At 44.7% G+C, this 20,784-nt stretch overlaps 1 protein-coding gene across 3 annotated transcripts in view; it reads left to right on the top strand.

Moving 5' to 3' along the window:
* Nucleotides 1–20,293, top strand: part of DSCAM (DS cell adhesion molecule) — an 827,811-nt gene extending 807,518 nt beyond the window's left edge. For all 3 annotated transcript variants that reach the window (XM_034948080.3, XM_063601284.1, XM_063601283.1), the window contains exon 33: nucleotides 19,323–20,293. In XM_034948080.3, coding sequence (XP_034803971.3) covers nucleotides 19,323–19,675 — 353 coding nt within the window. In that variant the 3' untranslated portion in view covers nucleotides 19,676–20,293. The remainder of the gene's footprint in view (nucleotides 1–19,322) is intronic.
* The last annotated feature ends 491 nt before the right edge of the window (nucleotides 20,294–20,784 follow it).

Here is a 20,784-nt window from a genome sequence, read left to right as displayed (position 1 = left end):
GAAAGCATCAGCCCCTTTGGATCTCTGTGCTCATGCCCTCTGGGCCCCAGACACAAGGTTATGAGTTTCAGCCCCTTCCTTGGGGAATGCATTTGAGGTTTTTTTTTTTTTTTTTAGTGGGAAAAGGCCACTGCCTGGTGCCAACTTGTTAATTCACTGAATTGCCAGTAATTCGAAAGAGTTACTGGATTTTAATTTTAGGATCCATTCATCTTGCATCACTCTCTTCTGAGGGTGTGAGGGTGGAGAGTAGGAGGCGGGCCCCAAGGCATGCAGAGAGGCCAGGAGCCCTTACCTGAAGAAAGAGCCTACCTCTGCACAGGTCAGCACTATTCTGACCAAGGCTGGCCACCGTATTCTCAGTTGTCATTTTGACCATGCTGTTTTCCCTCTCTGAAGTCTGGGTATCTGTCATGTTGGCTCTGAAATCAAAACAAGACACCAGCAGTCCAATCTTCAGAGCTAAATAACCCCCACCCCCAGCTTCACTTACCTATATCTCCCTCACTGCCTGAGGACTTGGCTCAGGCAGCTGGGGTGCCAAGCCTCGGGGCTTGCATCTTCCTCCTCTGTTCTGCACATCACTAAAACTCAGTTTTGAAATGTTTATCATAAATATTATACTAAGGGTCTCCTTTCAAATGCAAGTCTCTTTGATGCCTACACATGCGTGCACACATACACATTCACACACAAGTACACATGCATGGGTACTTGTGCACACACACGCACATATGCATGGACACACATATGTTGACACACATGCACATGTACGTGGATACATAAGCACATGCTCCCATGCATGGATACACACAGGCACACACACATTCTCACTGCTCTGCGTTCCACCCTTCTAGAGGAAGGCTTGCTCCCTCCCTCTCAGCCTCCCTGCTCCTCTGTCTTTTTTTGCCATGCATGTGTTGAGTGGACACTAAATGACTGGTCCTGTTTTGGGAACTGAGGATGCAGTGATTGATAGACAAGACCCACAGAGATCCACACTGATCAAGTAAACAAATAGTATCGTTCCCGACTGTGGTGAGTGCTGGGTGGAGAAGCAAATCCAGGAAGGGGATAAAACGTGGGAGGGGAGTATTTTGGAAAGAATGGCCCGGAAAGGCCTCTCAGGCAATGAGACGTAAATGATGGGATGGAAGGAGCCCTGCAAAGATCCTTCTGGTGGTCCAGAGAGCTGAGCAAAGATAAAGGCCAGGAGATAGGAATGAGCTTGGTGTTCACAACAGGGATCAAGAGCTCCCTCTGAACTACGACCCTTCAAACACTCCCATAGAGTTTTAGGTTAAAAGAACCCTGGGGCCATCCAACAAAGCCTCCACATACTGCTGTTCACGCCCACTCGATGTCGACCTAAATATTGGCATGTGCTAATCCTGATTTCTGCTGGAAAACCAGGTCTCTCTGAGGAGTATTTGCAATTTTAGCTTCTTAAGGGCTCTCGTAGAATTTCAGTGTCTTCTTAGTAACTCTCCCTCAGACTCAGAAAGTGACAGTAGGACCTGTTCTGAGGGGTTCTCAAGCTTAGAACTCTAAGCCCTTTGCCTGAAATAAAAGCTTAGCATGTATGTACATGGGGTCTTTTGCAGCCACCACCCTGCACCCAGCCTCCTGCCACTGTGTTCAAGAGGCCATCCCCTGTACCTTTGACCTTGTCCGGTGGTCTGGCTGGTTCATTGTACTTGCTGCAGTTGCTAAGCTGGTGTTTGTGTCCTCTTGTTCCAGAACATGTATTCCCTGTGTTCTGATTCTTTTCTCTGACTTCTGAGCCCCTTAAAAGGCTCACTGTTTTTCTTGGGTAGCTTATTGGGGTTCAGTTCTAATCATTGCGAAATCCTGGGCTGCGCCAGTTCCTCGAGAGGTGGAAAGTGATGGGGGAGGCATGTACCTGAGAGAACAGTGATGTGGGGGTAGAGGCCTCGTTGTCCCTGCTGAGTGACCAGAAGGAAGCTCCCAGATTCCAGCGCTGCAGACGACAAGAAAGAAGGCTGCCCAGGCTAACTGAACATTCACTGCATCTCAGACAGACCCGGTTAAAACACAAATATACGACACTCATGTATTGAATCCCTACTGATTGAATATCTCCTGAGTAAAAAGACACTGGGTATTACCCTAAGACATAAAAGGGTTAATATCTTAAATTAACACTCCTCACAGTCTCATTCATTTATCAGAATAGTGTGTATCAAAGACTGCAGGCAATGGGTTCTGAAGACATGAGACGGGCAAATCTTGAGAAGGTCAAGAATAATACAAAGCCCAGCTCATAGAAGACCGTCAGTCACCACCTACACACATGCACGCACACAAACACACAGCCCAGTGAGGCCTTGTGAGAAGCTAAAGCCACATGAAGGCCCAGGGAGCATACAGAAAGGTAAGAAGACAGCAAAGACCATCGTCTTCCAGTGTGGCCTCCTGTACACTCTGCTGGCACCAGGGCCTAAGGCATCCTGTATCCCAAACCAGAAAGGGGAAACAAGCCATCATTTCCAGTAAGAGTCAACCTTCTACTGTTTAACCCCCTTCCATGGCTTCCTGCTGCTCTCACGGTAGAGACTTACTAGCGTCTGAGGGGTCAGCCATGTCTTCCTTGCCTTGACTCCTGGTCTCTAGCCTCCAGCCTTGACCCCTGGTCTCCAGCCTTCAACTTTCTGGCCTCCTACAACTCCACAAATATACCTTCCCTCTGTCTGGAATTCTCTCATTTCCAGCCTAACTCAGCTCCTTCTGTGGGATGATTCAAGATGCACATTGTCGTAGAAACAGCTCTGTCAGCTTCATGGCAGAACAAGGGCAAGCCCCCAGCCAGGGTTCTGCTTCAGGTGGTCCCCAATGCGTGGTTCCTCGTGGCTGTTGTGTGGGAACTGTATCTATCTTTGGATCTCATGGATCGTTCCATAGTGGGTGCTCCAAAACCACTGCTAAGTTCTGTGCTTGCCTAAAGGCCAGGGAAGATTTTCCAATCCCTCTTTTATTCAGATCTACTTTATTTGAGAAGAATCATGAGCCTCAACAAAGTCAAAGCCCTACTTTTATACCTCGGTGTAGTTTTTAAAGTTCACCAGCAAGCAGAAGGATCACAATATTGATGAGCTCTTAAAAAATGCATGAGGGCCCCTGAGTACAAGCCAAGAATTGTAATCGAGTCCCTGCACATGGGCCTCTGATATCAATCTCACATTATTTATTTAGGGTTTTTCCTGCTTGCCGTTTGGGAGTGAAGATTCATTTACCAAGAGAGATTCTTTTACTAGTTTTCATTACCATGCTGCAACATTAATATTAAACTCAAAAATATTAAACTCAAAAAGTGTTAGATCTCGTCTGTCTCTGGTATGTGTCTCTGGTATGGGTGGACTCTATGCTCCCCTTTGGGAACCAGCTCTTTGACACTATAGTGTTGTTGCAAGTCTGGTCTCTGTGTTTTTTATTGAAATTGCTGGAACTCAAGGAAATCATCTTTTGCTTCTTACTTTTGCATCAATATCCAGCTCTATCCAGGCATAGATCTCAAACCTTGTTAGAAATTGATGAAAGTTCCTTTTTATGTGTCCGCAGAGGAGATTGAAGCCCCAAAAACTGTGATTCACATTCATTCCCACAAATTTGGGAAAGCGTCGGCATGTTTACAGCCTCCAACTAACAAAGCATTGCAGAGGAGGAGGAAGAAGGCTACCCCAAACTGCTTTGGAATATCTGGCCCCCAGAAATGCATTTCATTTGTTCCACTCTTATCCATTAATTCCCAATACAGATGTATGTAACCAGTTTCAGCGGTGAGATACCTCAGAGTATAAGAAGGGCTCTTTTAGGCTTCAAGGTGCCTTTAGAAAGTATTGTGCCTGGGGGGGAAGAGCCAAGATGGCCGAATAGGAACAGCTCCCGTCTACAGCTCCCAGCTAGAGCGACACAGAAGACGGGTGATTTCGGCATTTCCATCTGAGGTACCGGGTTCATCTCACTAGGGAGTGCCGGTCAGTGGGTGCGCGCACCATGCGCGAGCCAAAGCAGGGCGAGGCATTTCCTCACTCAGGAAGCACAAGGGGTTAGGGAGTCCCCTTTCCTAGTCAAAGAAAGGGGTGACGGACGGCACCTGGAAAATCGGGTCACTCCCACCTGAATACTGCGCTTTTCCGACAGGCTTAAAAAATGGCGCACCACGAGATTATATCCCGCACCTGGCTCGGAGGGTCCTACGCCCACGGAATCTCGCTGATTGCTAGCACAGCAGTCTGAGAGCAAACTGCAAGGCAGCAGCGAGGCTGGGGGAGGGGGGCCCACCATTGCCGAGGCTTGCTTAGGTAAACAAAGCAGCCGGGAAGCTCGAACTGGGTGGAGCCCACCACAGCTCACGGAGGCCTGCCTGCCTGCCTCTATAGGCTCCACTGCTGGGGGGCAGGGCACAGACAAACAAAAAGACAGCAGTAACCTCTGCAGACTCAAATGTCCCGTCTGACAGCTTTGAAGAGAGCAGTGGTCCTCCCACTACGCAGCTGGAGATCTGAGAAAGGGCAGACTGCCTCCTCAAGTGGGTCCCTGACCCCCGAGCAGCCTAACTGGGAGGCGCCCCCAGCAGGGGCAGACTGACACCTCACAGGGCAGGGTACTCCAACAGACCTGCAGCTGAGGGTCCTGTCTGTTAGAAGGAAAACTAACAAACAGAAAGGACATCCACACCAAAAACCCATCTGTACATCACCATCATCAAAGACCAAAAGTAGATAAAACCACAAAGATGGGGGGAAAACTGGAAACTCTAAAAAGCAGACCACCTCTCCTCCTCCAAAGGAATGCAGTTCCTCACCAGCAACAGAACAAAGCTGGACGGAGAATGACTTTGACGAGTGGAGAGAAGGCGGCTTCAGACGATCAAATTACTCTGAGCTACGGGAGGACATTCAAACCAAAGGCAAAGAAGTTGAAAACTTTGAAAAAAATTTAGAAGAATGTATAACTAGAATAACCAATACAGAGAAGTGCTTAAAGGAGCTGATGGAGCTGAAAACCAAGGGTCGAGAACTACGTGAAGAATGCAGAAGCCTCAGGAGCCGATGCGATCAACTGGGAGAAAGGGTATCAGCAATGGAAGATGAAATGAATGAAATGAAGCGAGAAGGGAAGTTTAGAGAAAAAAGAATAAAAAGAAATGAGCGAAGCCTCCAAGAAATATGGGACTATGTGAAAAGACCAAATCTACGTCTGATTGGTATACCTGAAAGTGATGGGGAGAATGGAACCAAGTTGGAAAACACTCTGCAGGATATTATCCAGGAGAACTTCCCCAATCTAGCAAGGCAGGCCAACGTTCAGATTCAGGAAATACAGAGAATGCCACAAAGATACTCCTCGAGAAGAGCAACTCCAAGATACATAATTGTCAGATTCACCAAAGTTGAAATGTAAGAAAAAATGTTAAGGGCAGCCAGAGAGAAAGGTCGGGTTACCCTCAAAGGGAAGCCCATCAGACTAACAGCGGATCTCTCGGCAGAAACCCTACAAGCCAGAAGAGAGTGGGGGCCAATATTCAACATTCTTAAAGAAAAGAATTTTCAACCCAGAATTTCATATCCAGCCAAACTAAGCTTCATAAGTGAAGGAGAAATAAAATACTTTACAGACAAGCAAATGCTGAGAGATTTTGTCACCACCAGGCCTGCCCTAAAAGAGCTCCTGAAGGAAGCACTAAACAGGAACAACCGGTACCAGCCACTGCAAAATCATGCCAAAATGTAAAGACCATTGAGACTAGGAAGAAACTGCATCAACTAACGAGCAAAATAACCAGCTAACATCATAATGACAGGATCAAATTCACACATAACAATATTAACTTTAAATGTAAATGGACTAAATGCTCCAATTAAAAGACACAGACTGGCAAATTGGATAAAGAAAGAGTCAAGACCCATCAGTGTGCTGTATTCAGGAAACCCATCTCATGTGCAGAGACACACATAGGCTCAAAATAAAAGGATGGAGGAAGACCTACCAAGCAAATGGAAAACAAAAAAAGGCAGGGGTTGCAATCCTAGTCTCTGATAAAACAGACTTTAAACCAACAAAGATCAAAAGAGACAAAGAAGGCCATTACATAATGGTAAAGGGATCAATTCAATAAGAAGAGCTAACTATCCTAAATATATATGCACCCAATACAGGAGCACCCAGATACATAAAGCAAGTCCTGAGTGACCTACAAAGAGACTTAGACTCCCACACATTAATAATGGGAGACTTTAACACCCCACTGTCAACATTAGACAGATCAACGAGACAGAAAGTCAACAAGGATACCCAGGAATTGAACTCAGCTCTGCACCAAGCGGACCTAATAGACATCTACAGAACTCTCCACCCCAAATCAACAGAATACACATTTTTTTCAGCAACACACCACACCTATTCCAAAATTGACCACATACTTGGAAGTAAAGCTCTCCTCAGCAAATGTACAAGAACAGAAATTATAACAAACTATCTCTCAGACCACAGTGCAATCAAACTAGAACTCAGGATTAAGAATCTCACTCAAAACTGCTCAAGTACATGGAAACTGAACAACCTGCTCCTGAATGACTACTGGGTACATAACGAAATGAAGGCAGAAATAAAGATGTTCTTTGAAACCAACGAGAACAAAGACACAACATACCAGAATCTCTGGGATGCATTCAAAGCAGTGTGTAGAGGGAAATTTATAGCACTAAATGCCCACAAGAGAAAGCAGGAAAGATCCAAAATTGACACCCTAACATCACAATTAAAAGAACTAGAAAAGCAAGAGCAAACACATTCAAAAGCTTGCAGAAGGCAAGAAATAACTAAAATCAGAGCAGAACTGAAGCAAATAGAGACACAAAAAAACCTTCAAAAAATTAATGAATCCAGGAGCTGGATTTTTGAAAGGATGAAAAAAAGAGAGAAGAATCAAATAGACGCAATAAAAAATGATAAAATGATATCACCACCGATCCCACAGAAATACAAACTACCATCAGAGAATACTACAAACACCTCTACGCAAATAAACTAGAAAATCTAGAAGAAATGGATAAATTCCTCGACACATACACTCTCCCAAGACTAAACCAGGAAGAAGTTGAATCTCTGAATAGACAAATAACAGGATCTGAAATTGTGGCAATAATCAATAGCTAATCAACCAAAAAGAGTCCAGGACCAGATGGATTCACAGCCGAATTCTACCAGAGGTACAAAGAGGAACTGGTACCATTCCTTCTGAAACTATTCCAATCAATAGAAAAAGAGGGAATCCTCCCTAACTCATTTTATGAGGCCAGCATCATTCTGATACCAAAGCCGGGCAGAGACACAACCAAAAAAGAGAATTTTAGACCAATATCCTTGATGAACATTGATGCAAAAATCCTCAATAAAATACTGGCAAACCGAATCCAGCAGCACATCAAAAAGCTTACCCACCATGATCAAGTGGGCTTCATCCCTGGGATGCAAGGCTGGTTCAATATACACAAATCAATAAATGTAATCCAGCATATAAACAGAGCCAAAGACGAAAACCACATGATTATCTCAATAGATGCAGAAAAGGCCTTTGAAAAATTCAACAACCCTTCATGCTAAAAACTCCCAATAAATTAGGTATTGATGGGACGTATTTCAAAATAATAAGAGCTATCTATGACAAACCCACAGCCAATATCATACTGAATGGGCAAAAACTGGAAGCATTCCCTTTGAAAACTGGCACAAGACAGGGATGCCCTCTCTCACCACTCCTACTCAACATAGTGTTGGAAGTTCTGGCCAGGGCAATTAGGCAGGAGAAGGAAATAAAGGGTATTCAATTAGGAAAAGAGGAAGTCCAATTGTCCCTGTTTGCAGATGACATGATTGTATATCTAGAAAACCCCATTGTCTCAGCCCAAAATCTCCTCAAGCTGATAAGCAACTTCAGCAAAGTCTCAGGATACAAAATCAATGTACAAAAATCACAAGCATTCTTATACACCAACAACAGACAAACAGAGAGCCAAATCATGAGTGAACTCCCATTCACAATTGCTTCAAAGAGAATAAAATACCTAGGAATCCAGCTTACAAGGGATGTGAAGGACCTCTTCAAGGAGAACTACAAACCACTGCTCAACGAAATAAAAGAGGATACAAACAAATGGAAGAACATTCCATGCTCATGGGTAGGAAGAATCAATATTGTGAAAATGGCCATACTGCCCAAGGTAATTTACAGATTCAATGCCATCCCCATCAAGCTACCAATGCCTTTCTTCACAGAATTGGAAAAAACTACTTTAAAGTTCATATGGAACCAAAAAAGAGCCCGTGTCGCCAAGTCAATCCTAAGCCAAAAGAACGAAGCTGGAGGCATCACACTACCTGACTTCAAACTATACTACAAGGCTACAGTAACCAAAACAGCATGGTACTGGTACCAAAACAGAGATATAGATCAATGGAACAGAACAGAGCCCTCAGAAATAATGCCACATATCTACAACTATCTGATCTTTGACAAACCTGAGAAAAACAAGCAATGGGGAAAGGATTCCCTATTTAATAAATGGTGCTGGGAAAACTGGCTAGCCATATGTAGAAAGCTGAAACTGGATCCCTTCCTTACACCTTATACAAAAATCAATTCAAGATGGATTAAAGACTTAAACGTTAGACCTAAAACCATAAAAACCCTAGAAGAAAACCTAGGCATTACCATTCAGGACATAGGCATGGGCAAGGCCTTCATGTCTAAAACACCAAAAGCAATGGCAACAAAAGACAAAATTGACAAATGGGATCTAATTAAACTAAAGAGCTGCTGCACAGCAAAAGAAACTACCATCAGAGTGAACAGGAAAACCTACAAAATGGGAGAAAATTTTCACAACCTATTCATCTGACAAAGGGCTAATATCCAGAATCTACAAAGAACTCAAACAAATTTACAAGAAAAAAACAAACAACCCCATCAAAAAGTGGGTGAAGGACATGAACAGACACTTCTCAAAAGAAGACTTTTATGCAGCCAAAAAACACATGAAAAAATGCTCATCATCACTGGCCATCAGAGAAATGCAAATCAAAACCACAATGAGATACCATCTCACACCAGTTAGAATGGCAATCATTAAAAAGTCAGGAAACAACAGGTGCTGGAGAGGATGTGGAGAAATAGGAACACTTTTACACTGTTGGTGGGACTGTAAACTAGTTCAACCATTGTGGAAGTCCGTGTGGCGATTCCTCAGGGATCTAGAAGTAGAAATACCATTTGACCCAGCCATCCCATTACTGGGTATATACCCAAAGGAATATAAATCATGCTGCTATAAAGACACATGCACACGTATGTTTATTGTGGCATTATTCACAATAGCAAAGACTTGGAACCAACCCAAATGTCCAACAATGATAGACTGGATTAAGAAAATGTGGCACATATACACCATGGAACACTATGCAGCCATAAAACATGATGAGTTCATGTCCTTTGTAGGGACATGGATGAAATTGGAAATCATCATTCTCAGTAAACTATTGCAAGAACAAAAAACCAAACACCGCATATTCTTACTCATAGGTGGGAATTAAACAATGAGATCACATGGACACAGGAAAGGGAACATCACACTCCGGGGACTGTAGTGGGGTGGGGGGAGGGGGGAGGGATAGCACTGGGATATATACCTAATGCTAGATGACGAGTTAGTGGTTCAGCACACCAGCATGGCACATGTATACATATGTAACTAACCTGCACAATGTGCACATGTACCCTAAAACTTAAAATATAATAATAAAAGAAAAAAAAAGAAAATACTGCTAAAATACATTCAAGTCAATACTTTTGGTAAATATTACTTGTTGCTAATAAAAAGGTTAGATATAAGAAAAAAAAATAAAGTATTGTGCCTCATTCATTTGACTAAAGGCAAGAGCACGGAAGCTCAAAAGGGTCACAAAACTACCTGGAGGCAGAAACAGAGGCAGAGACAGGATTTCAACACCAAGCCCTGCACTCTGTAACTACTGCTCTTTCCACTGGAATCAGCTCCCGCCTCAGCGGATGCCAATGGAGAAAGACCTCGGGGTTTTGCCTTTTGATTACAGTTCCATTGGACCATCTCTTATTTTCTTCCATGAAGAACTGAGGTCGAAACTCCTTGTGGACTAGTATTCTGAGGCTGTGGGGTACAATTGCTTATCCTGGTTGAATTCAATGCTTTATAAGTAGAATTAAAGTAAAATAAGGAACACTTGGCATTATGAATTCTGATCATCTAAAACACAGTTTCTCAACAGCAGCACCGTTAGTATTTGAAGCCAGATCATTCTTTGTGGCAGTGGCTATTCTGAGCATTGGATGATGTTGAGCAGCACCCCTCGCCTCTGACCAATAGGTATCAATAGTGTCACCCTCCCCTGTGTTATGACAACCAAAATGTCTCCAGACTTTGCTACATGTGCCCTGGGGACAAAGCCACCCTCAGTGGAGAGCCTCTGATCTACTGTTCAGATATTTTCCCCTAGTGTGGTGCCTGGGAGATAGCAAGAACCATTGTTTGATGATGGATTAATGGAATGCACATCCATTTTCTGAATTGCTTCATTCGTGTTATTTCAGTATTGATTTTGCCATCCTTCCAAGAACTGAAATACATTCAAACCTTGCATGTGTCTGAATAGATTGAGAAAATTCAGGAAGTTTTGCTTTCCTAGGTTTCAGCTAAAAGGAGGCAGGTTTAGTTCAGCAGTTTTCACACAGTCAGGCCAGCCATGGCTCTAATGCACCATTAGTGGAGGGGGACAAGCTCTGAGTGTGAATCTGCTGATGGATGTGGGGCCTGCAGAAGGAATCTGTACCTTTCAGGACCAGAGGCAAGGAGGAGCTTGTGATACTAGTATGCAAAGTTGTTAGAGAAAGAGAGAGAAATCAATGCTGACTTATTTAATCAGAACTTTTGGAGACATTAATGGCACCGAAGGTCCCCAGAGGGCAGCAACAGAAGGATGAGAAATGAAGCATGATGTCAAATAAGAAAGCATAATGCTGCAATAATGGGTAAAGCATCTCATCCTCAAGGCGGAAGTCAAAGCAGCTGCCTGGGTTCCCTCCAGAAAGGCAGTGATGGGTGCAGCCTGTGATCTGCACTGGGTTTTGGTGAGGCTGATGAGAAAAGAATGAGAAATGGGTGCCCCAGTGATGGATGGGCCAGTGGTCATTGTATGGTGCACACATCTTTAAAGCTCCACAAGGGCCGTTCATTGTGGGTAGTACACATTTATTCTCATAGTACTCACCTTTCTGGTGCCCTCTTCCTCCACTCCTCCTTACCACTGTCCCAGATGGTTACCATGTTCCCCTTTTCCCTTCTCTATTTGTGACTCTGTCTCTAATTTTTATCTGTCTACCGACCTGCGTAGCTATGTTTCTTTTTTTTTTTTTTTTTTGAGACGGAGTCTCGCTCTATCGCCCAGGTTAGAGTGCTACGTTTCTTCCTTTCTGCCTCCCTGTGTGTGTTTCCATCTCTCTGATCCCTCTCTCTCTCTCTCTCTGTGTCTCTTCCCCTCTCTCTCATCCATCCTCCCTCACACCCCCCCAGCCTTATTCATCTCAGCCTCCCCTGACCCTGGTATGTTCCTGCATCTCAGTCCCTGAACTCAGTTTCCCAGAGCCCTTCTCTGTGCTTGGCCATCTCCACCTTCTCCATCCCTCACCCTCACTTAGGGTCTCTGACAGGAAGGGCATTGGCCTCAGGGCAGAGCACAGTGGGTTCATGGTGTGCAAATCCACCATTACAGCCCAAAGAAGTCAGCAGGGGGACCCTGTCCCAAAGGCCCAGGCAGGACTCTGCGAACCTTTGTATTCATGCTGGGGCTGGGCTGGAGACACTAACTGGGTTTAGCTCACTGGGAAGGAACCGGCAGTGCGGGCAGGTAGGTGAGCAGGGCAGAAGGAGGGCATGGAAGAGAGTTCAAGCTCAGTTCCTCCTGCTGTCAGACCATGAGCTGGATCCTCCTGCCAGCGCTAGTCCTTTCCTTCTCCATGCCTCAACTTCCCCTTTCAGTATGCTGCTCTTCCAGTTAGATTTTCCCTCCCATCTCTCTCTCCTCTCTCTCTCTCTCTCACACACACACACACACCACACTTTTCTTGATGTGTATGCCCCACTTGCTGTCTTATTGCACTCAGCTACCTCTTTGTCCCTCCCCTGCTTCATGTTTTTACCCCTTTTCTATGCCTTTGATTTCGTGGATAAAAGTTTTAGCACAAGGGAAACAAAACAAGGAAAAGGAAGGAAGGAAGGAAAGAAGGAAGGAAGTTAGTTTTCATGTTACCTGAGACTGCGTAATTTATAAAGAAGAGATTTAATGTACTCACAGTTCCACGTGGCTGGGGAAGCCTCACAATCATGGCGGAAGGTGACAGGCACATCTTATATGGTGGCAGGCAAGAGAAAAATGAGAGCCAAGTGAAAGGGGCAACCCCTTGTAAAGCCATCAGACCTTGTGAGACTCATCCACTACCATGAGAACAGTATGGGGGAAACCACCGCCATGATTCAATTACTTCCCACTGGGTCCCTCCTACAACACATGGGAATTATGGGAGCTACAATTCAAGAAGAGATTTGGGTGGGGACACAGCCAAACTATATTAGAAGGAAAATAAAGGAAAGAATGGAGGGAATGAGAGAAAGAGATAAAGAGAAAGGAGGAAGGGAAAGAAGGAGGGAGAAGGGGAAGGGGGGAAATGTGGAGAAAGGTTGAGGGAAGCAAAGCAGAGGAAGTGACACCATAGAGTATGGAAATCATTACCAAAAATATAAGTGAATTTTGTCATAGCTGGTTTTACTGAAACAAGTACTAAGACTGGGCATTTGCCTTTGCCAGTGTTTATGGCAATGATAGATTTACACACACGGATGCCGAGGGCATTTGCACCCAGTGGAGGTGAGTACCCATGACATGGTGACCCAATATGGTGACCCTGGAGTTCAAAGCACAAAGGATCCTTGGACTTCTTCTGGATCCCTGCTACTTTTCACTGCATGGGAGAACTGGAGAGGGTCCTGAATGATAAGCTGTGGGGCAGGTGAGCTGGGGAGTACCGGACACACCCAAGAAGGCCCTGCTCCCTGTGGAAACAGATTCCTTAATCCAGGGAAAGCTTTCACATGCATTATCTAAGTTACTCTTCACCACAGCCCTCTATGCTAGATTCTGCTATTACTACCATTTTATGGATAAGGAAACTGAGCCCAGATCTAGACCTGTCACATAAATGCAGGCAATGTTATCCTGGCCTCTATTCCTCATCACCACAATTAAAGCCAAGGGCTGGTTTCTCCCATGTGACACAGGCAGATGGCAGGCAGGGCACTGGGGAATGCTGTGCCAATGTCCCCATGGTCCCCACAGTCTCACACATCATGTGTCTCTTTCTGGATCAATAACTGCATGAGTTGTCTTGCTATGTGTAGGCATCTTAAGCACATAGGAGGACAATTAGAGAATCCAGGTCCTCAGAGGCTTTGTTGATGAGCACATGGGCTGGGGTTTTAAAGAACATAAGTGCCTGTAATAACAGAGCTCACCGCTGACTACTCTGGTGCTCTCTTCTCTGTAAGTGCATTAATTATTGAGAGAACTCATTTGCAGCACGCACACAGTTGAAAGGGCTACTTTGGACGCTAATCAGAAAATACACATTGTTGAAGGGAGCTAATTAGAGAATCACACAACTTTGTAGAGCTTTGCCTGAAAAACTGGATCAATCAGAGATATTGGATATTCAGAGATACTTGTCAGACCTGCAATAAACAAATACATGTAGGCATTGCATGTAAATATGTAACACTGGGCTGTTTCCATTAGGAAGGATTTTTATTTCTCATCTGTCCATTTCAGTGACTGGAGCCCTCTTGATAACTACATCTGAAGTGGGAGCCCCTGCAGGCAGGATGCAGATATTATGAGTCCTATCTTTTGATTTCAAACACATTTCTTCCTTCCAATCTAAGACCTGAGCATTCTGCAGTCCAGCCGGGACCACAATGCTATTACTTTGTGGAGGTTTAATAAGCCCTGTGCATTCAATGGGGAGTCACTAAAATAGAGATTTATCCCCAAATCTGTTGCAACACATTACAAATATGTCAAGCGTTCATGATTGAGTCGGGTCTCAGAAAGAGCATGAGGCATTCTCGACCTATATTTTTAAAGAACCCTGGAGGTAAATGTCTGTCCCATTTCCTCAAATATACAAACAACATGATAAAAATAATATTGAATAAAAATAATTAAAAATAAATAAATAATAAAATTAACAATTTGTTTATCAGATTCTTAGGAATAAAGACATAATCACTTTCAGGAGATTGAATGTATAAAACTACAAATCGCAAGATTGGTCAATTAAGGTGTATTGATTCACATGCAAAAGGATGTTCACATTACAAAAGAATTATTCAATTTATTTCTTAATGACAGCTCTGTTAATGCTTTCATCGCTTTTTTTTGCAAATAATTAATCCCTGGTTAGAGAAGAAATTAATCCCTGGTTAGAGAAGACTGAAGAATAACTACCATAAACGAACATTAGTAATTTTCAATGCCATCAAGTTTCATAAAGTTTTAAAAACTCAAATTATTTCATCTTTCAGGAACAAAGCTATTCTATATGGCAAGAGATTCCTGAACCCTCCACATTAGTGTCTATAATGGATAGGCCTCATGCCATTATATTTTTCTAAGCCAAAGTTCAGATGCATCAAGTTACCAAAACCCTTTTTACAAGAATGCCAAATTATGTAATTCCTTCCTATAAGAATGTTATGGGCCAGGTGCGGTGGCTCACGCCTGTAATCCCAGCACTTTGGGAGGCTGAGGCGGGTGGATCACCCGAGGTCAGGAACATGAGACCAGCCTGACCAACATGGAGAAACCCTGTCTCTACTAAAAATACAAAAATTAGCCAGGCGTGGTGGTGCATGCCTGTAGTCCCAGCTACTCAGGAGGCTGAGGGGGGAGAATCGCTTGAACCGGGAGGTGGAGGTTGTGGCGAACCAAGTTGCACTCCAGCCTGGGCAACAAGAGCAAAACTCCATCTCAAAAAAAAAAAAAAAAAAAAATGTTATGGCCCATTTATTGTCTAGGTATTTATTACCAAGCTTCCCTTGGATCCAGTTGACAGTAGGAAGCCAACGTTGAATTAGAATGCCTTTAATTTCAGTGAGCCCAGTCCAGTGTCGCTGGGGTCATTTAGTGAATTACATGCTGCCATTCCCAGTGAAATCATATAATTACGCATCATCACTTAATAGAATAAAGACATCCTGAAAAAGCTAAATGGAATTTTGAATCATAAATCCCAAGTGGTGCAACAATGTAATAACACAATGACAAAGAAATCATTTGCTGCATTTCCCAAAAATAAGGTCATTGCTCCTGTTGTTCGCGGAAAAAAATTTTCAAGACGGGTAATAACATTTTGAAAATTTGTATGCTCATTTAAATTGTATAAAATGCATTTTTAGGGCTTGATTTGGCCATATTTATTTTTAGTTCTCTTATACTCTTTTTTTTTTTTTTTTTTTTTGAGATGGAGTTTCATCCTTGTTGCCCAGGATAGAGTGCAATCGTGCAGCAACCTCCAATGCGCAGGTTCAAAAGATTCTCCTGCCTCAGCCTCCTGAGTAGCTGGGATTACAGGCGTGTACCACCACATCCAGCTGATTTTTCTATTTTCAGTAGAGACGGGGTTTCCCCATTTTGGCCTGGCTGGTCTCGAACACCTGACCTCAGGTGATCCATTGCCTAGGCCTCCCAAAGTGGGTGGGGATTACAGGCCAGTTCTCTTATACTCTTGAATAGTCCTTTCCTTCTGTTATGCTGGTTGTTCTTTTTCTGTGGGTAAACTTGAAGGTGTTTCCTAAGGTTCAGGCTTTAAACACTGTCTAAACACATATCACTTTCATTGCCCCGCTAGCAGGGCAGCTGGCTAATGGCAGCCCTCACTTGACTCAGGTGGTCTCAGATCCCCTCAGCCTGCACCTTCGGGGCCTGTGGGTCCAAAGGGGCTGGATGAGGAAGGCTCAATTAATTATTGTTAGCATACAGTAAAATAAGGAAAGCAGGGAATATTTTGAAGCAAAAGAAACAAGAATGTTCAGTTACTTTAGACTCAGAAAACGAGCAGTGAGTCATCCTAGAGCTACGTTTCTATGACAAAAATACCTACTAGATATCTTGTCTTGAATGTCCCCAGCTGCATCAAACTCAGCAGGTCTGAAACTAAACCCTTCATCTTTTGTCATCAAAGTACGATCTTTCCCCTATACACCCTTTCACAGTTAGTGATTTCACTGTCCACACAGTTTCCTGAGCTTAGAGCCTGGGAAGGAGTCACCCCTAACCCCTTCTCCTCTGTCACCACTCCCACTTGTCATTGACTCTGAAGCCACCTTCCTTGGGCCCCCTTCATATCTCACAATTTAATTCCCTCTCTCACATCCCACAGCTGCTCCTGAGCTCAGACCATCATCATATCTCTCTCCCTGCACATCCTTTACCCTGGGCCCTCGCTCCAGGACCACACACCACCAGCCCATTCTCTAGACAGAGTTTTGCACCTGGTATGTCATGAGTTACAGGTGTGCCAAGATGGTGAGTCCTTCAGACCTCAAGGTGGCCAGAAACAGCTCCCTGGGTTCATCCCAGTGTACTGCACAAATACCCCTTGTCTGCCTGTTCCTCAAAAAGTGGGAAGCACTGGGCTGGATAATGCACACTGTCTGTACCAAAACAGCAGAAACTCAGACCCAGCGTCAGTCCAGCTCAAGTCAGGCAGTGTTGGTTGCAAAGTGGACCTGGTGGCTGGGCCCTAATTGTGCTCATGCTTTGCAAGGAGGTGATGGGATATATTAAAGCCTTGAAACAGGGCCCTGAAGATGGGAATGAGAAGGAGTCAAGGCCAGGTGGCTCATGCCTGTAATCCCAGTGCTTTGAGAAGCTGAGGCAGGAGCATCGCTTGAGTTCAAGAGTTTGAGACCAGCCTGGGAAACCAAGCAAGACCCTGTGTCTCCAGAATATTTTAAGAATAATAATAATTAGCCAGGCATGGTGGTATGTAACTGTAGCCCTAACTACTCTGGAGGCTGAGGTGGAAGGTTTGCTTGAGCCCAGGAGTTTGAGGCTACAGTGAGCCATGAATGCACCATTGCACTCTAGCCTGGGCAACAGAGCAAGACTCTCTCTCTTCTTGTTTAAAAAAAAAAAAAAAAAAGAGTCAAGAGATATTTTGCCAGTAGAATTAACCTGGAGAGAAAGGTGTCAGTGAAACCTCTGAGGTTTCAAGGATGGAAGGATGGTGATAATGTTACACAAGATGGAGCACACAGGAGAGAAGCAGTATTTGGGATTGGGAGGGGATGGGGTTGGCCTTCATTAACTGAATTGGTAGACTGTGGCCTTCAGAATTCCAGATGGACACTCATGTGGAAATGCCTAGCAAAGCACCTGAAATTCACATCTAGGGCTCAGGAGAAAGAGCAAAATGGAAAAGATAGATGGGAATGCTATTTATAAAGCGATGAGGAAAGCAGCCAAGCCTTCCGAGAGAGGCCTGAGAGCAGGCCACTGAACACTCTGTATTTAGAGGAAACACAGAGAAAAGGATCCAGTCAAGGAAAGTGAGAAGGGGTGGCCAGAGATGTAGGCAGAGATCTGGAAGACCACAGTGCCCTGGCAGCTGAAAGGGCCAACAACAAAAATATCAACAGCATCAAATGCTATAGTAATGCAGGTAGGAAGAGGACGAAGAGGAAACCAGAGAATTTGGCAATGAGAGGTCAGGGTGACCTTTCAGTAGCTGATGGTGAAAGAAGCTATGTCAGTTCAGGTTTTTGAGAAGCGCCTATCAAGACAGATTAGACACACAAGGAATTTATTGGGGAAATTCTTGTGAAGGAAGCAAAAGGAAGCAGGAGGTGGCAAGGAGAGTCTGGAGACCATAACAGAGGTCCGACACCTGTGAGAGGAGAAGGCGAAGGAGGGATTGGTTGGAGGCACGTCAGGCTGCGGTGCACCTCTGAGAAGGCTGCAGTGAGGCTGATGGGGCACCCCTGAGCAAAGGATGCCTGTTAGGGAGATCCTGCACTGGGCGGGGACGGCCATGAGAAAAGCCCTGTCATGCTTGTCATTGGCTTGCAGCATCCCAGAGAACACATGCCTCCCTTCCTGCAGCAGATGCTCTTGGTTTTTTTGTTTTGGTTTGGGTTTTTTGTTTGTTTGTTTTGTTTTGTTTGAGTCTTGCTCTGTCACCCAGGCTGGAGTGCAGTGGCATAATCTCAGCTCACTGCAACCTCCTCCTCCCAGGTTCAAGCGATTCTCCTGCCTCAGTGTCCCCAGTACTGGGACTACAGGCGCCCACCATCATGCCTGGCTAGTTTTTGTATTTTTAGTAGAGTGCTTTTGCCATGTTGGCCTGGCTGGTCTTGAACTCCTGACCTCAGGTGATCCTTCCGCCTAGGCCTCCCGAAGTTCTAGGATTACAGGCATGAGGCACACCGTGCCCAGCCAGCAGATGCTCTTGAAGGAGACCTGAGGTTATGTTCGCGTGGCACCACAGAAGCCAGAGTGACCATAAGCAGGAAGTAGAAACGCTAGAACTCTGGTCTAAGCTGCTGTCATCTCTATACACAGCATGACTGAAACAGAAGAGCCACGCAGAAGTTAGCAGGTAGGCAAGGCCTGGTAAGAAGGCCATAAGCTGTGGCGCTTTCACCCAAAGCCATCATAAAGACCCATAACTAAGTGGCTGGCCAAGGTCACAAGGTTTCATAGAATTGCCAAGACGAGAGCCAGCTGTCCATCTTCGCTTGGCGTCCCTGGCTCTGTCCTCAAACCCTGTGCTCTCCCTGTACTTCCAATCACATGCGGGGTTTGGTCTATCACCGTTCGTACCCAGTGGACACTGATGCCTTTGATGTATGTTTTTCTTTCAACGATGGTGTGTTGAAGGATTCTGTTACCTCCATTCCTCCATTTCTGTACAAGTAAGTTAATACAAGTAAGTAAGTACTGTAGGAAAATGAGCTCCTCCCGCGCCCAGGGAGGAGGTAGGAGGACGATTCCACCTGTCTTTGTGGTGAGCGCTGAAGGAGGATCTTGAGAAAGGCACCTGTGTGCAGCGGCATTCTCATCTCTAAACCCCGCATGGCTTCCCGTGTGCACACAGGACATTCTGCCCATGTTTACCAAATGAAGACACCAACTAACTACCCTGTCTTTCCTTCTAGGTGACCTCATACATTTGCCTCCATACCTTAGAATGGACTTTTTGTTAAACCGAGGTGGTCCAGGCACCAGCAGGGACCTGAGCTTAGGACAAGCATGCTTGGAACCTCAGAAAAGCCGGACCCTGAAGCGCCCCACGGTCCTGGAGCCCATCCCGATGGAAGCCGCCTCCTCCGCCTCCTCCACGAGAGAAGGACAGTCGTGGCAGCCGGGGGCCGTGGCCACATTACCTCAGCGGGAGGGAGCAGAGCTGGGCCAAGCAGCTAAAATGAGCAGCTCCCAAGAATCACTGCTCGACTCCCGGGGCCATTTGAAAGGAAACAATCCTTACGCAAAATCTTACACCCTGGTATAACAGACAGCATGACTGGACAGCGGTTGTAAATACGATTCAAACAATTCAATCAAAGCTACCTTTTTTTTACGGAATTCCAATATTTATAATTAAAGAAAATTGCCAAAATATATTAAAAAAAAAAAAGAAAATACTGAAACCACAGACAGTGCAAAGACTCTCCTGCTTTTTTTCTGTCTGAGTGTGAGCTCCATCCGCCTGGGCATCTGATTTTTTGGGAAAGAAGTCCAGTTTTATGATCTTCACAGGCTATTGCATTTTTACTGATTTTCTACAAAAGTGCATGGGGGGATTAATTAAACCTTCTGACTGGAAGTTCTATCACACAAGAGGCAAGAAAGAAAACAGGGTGGGTGGGAAATCAGCCTATTTGTGAATTTAAAAGGAACACCGATTTGCGGGCAGGGGAAAACTTCAGTCACGTTTGCACACCTTTCTTTGCCATTAGAAACCGGGTTCTCAATTTGGTCTTCTTTTGTTGTTAATTAGGATGAGTGCCGTCAGTGAAGGGGTGGGGGGAATCAATTTGGTTTTCTCTTTTGTTTCTTTTTTAATTTAATGAGACACTCTTTGCATTTTGTCTAAGCGAAATAAAAAAGAAAAGGTTGTCTGCCTTTATTTCCATGTCTGCTTCTCTCGTCTTCTACCAGTGGCCTGGTCCTCCTTCCCATTGACACTTCTGTTTGGAAACACCAGGCCTGAACCCAGAGCCCAATTCAATAAACCAGAGTCGATACTAACACCCTGAACTCCTCAGGAATCTCCAGGAAGCACAAAGAAGGTGCAGCTCCTGCTCTCAAGCTGGAGAGGACAAAATGCAGGCTGGTCTCCACCGCAACCAGAGGCCAGCCCAAGTATTCGAAGCCCCTCGCAAGTCTCTGCCCCTTGCCTGCCCATGGCCAGAGTTCAACTGACTGTGGCCTATGGGCCAAATCCAGCCTCCTGCTGTTTTTTAAATAAAGTTTTATTGAAACAAGGCCACAGGTACTATTTGCTATTGTCTATGGCTGCTTTCATGGCACAATGGTAGAGCTGAATAGTTGCAGCAGAGATGGTATAGCCCATGAAGCCTAAAATATTTATTACCTGGCCCATTACAGGAAACATTT

Source organism: Pan paniscus, chromosome 22 (genome assembly GCF_029289425.2).
Source record: "Pan paniscus chromosome 22, NHGRI_mPanPan1-v2.0_pri, whole genome shotgun sequence".
Taxonomy (NCBI): Eukaryota; Metazoa; Chordata; class Mammalia; order Primates; family Hominidae; genus Pan; species Pan paniscus.
This window is presented reverse-complemented; position numbering and strand designations above follow the sequence as displayed.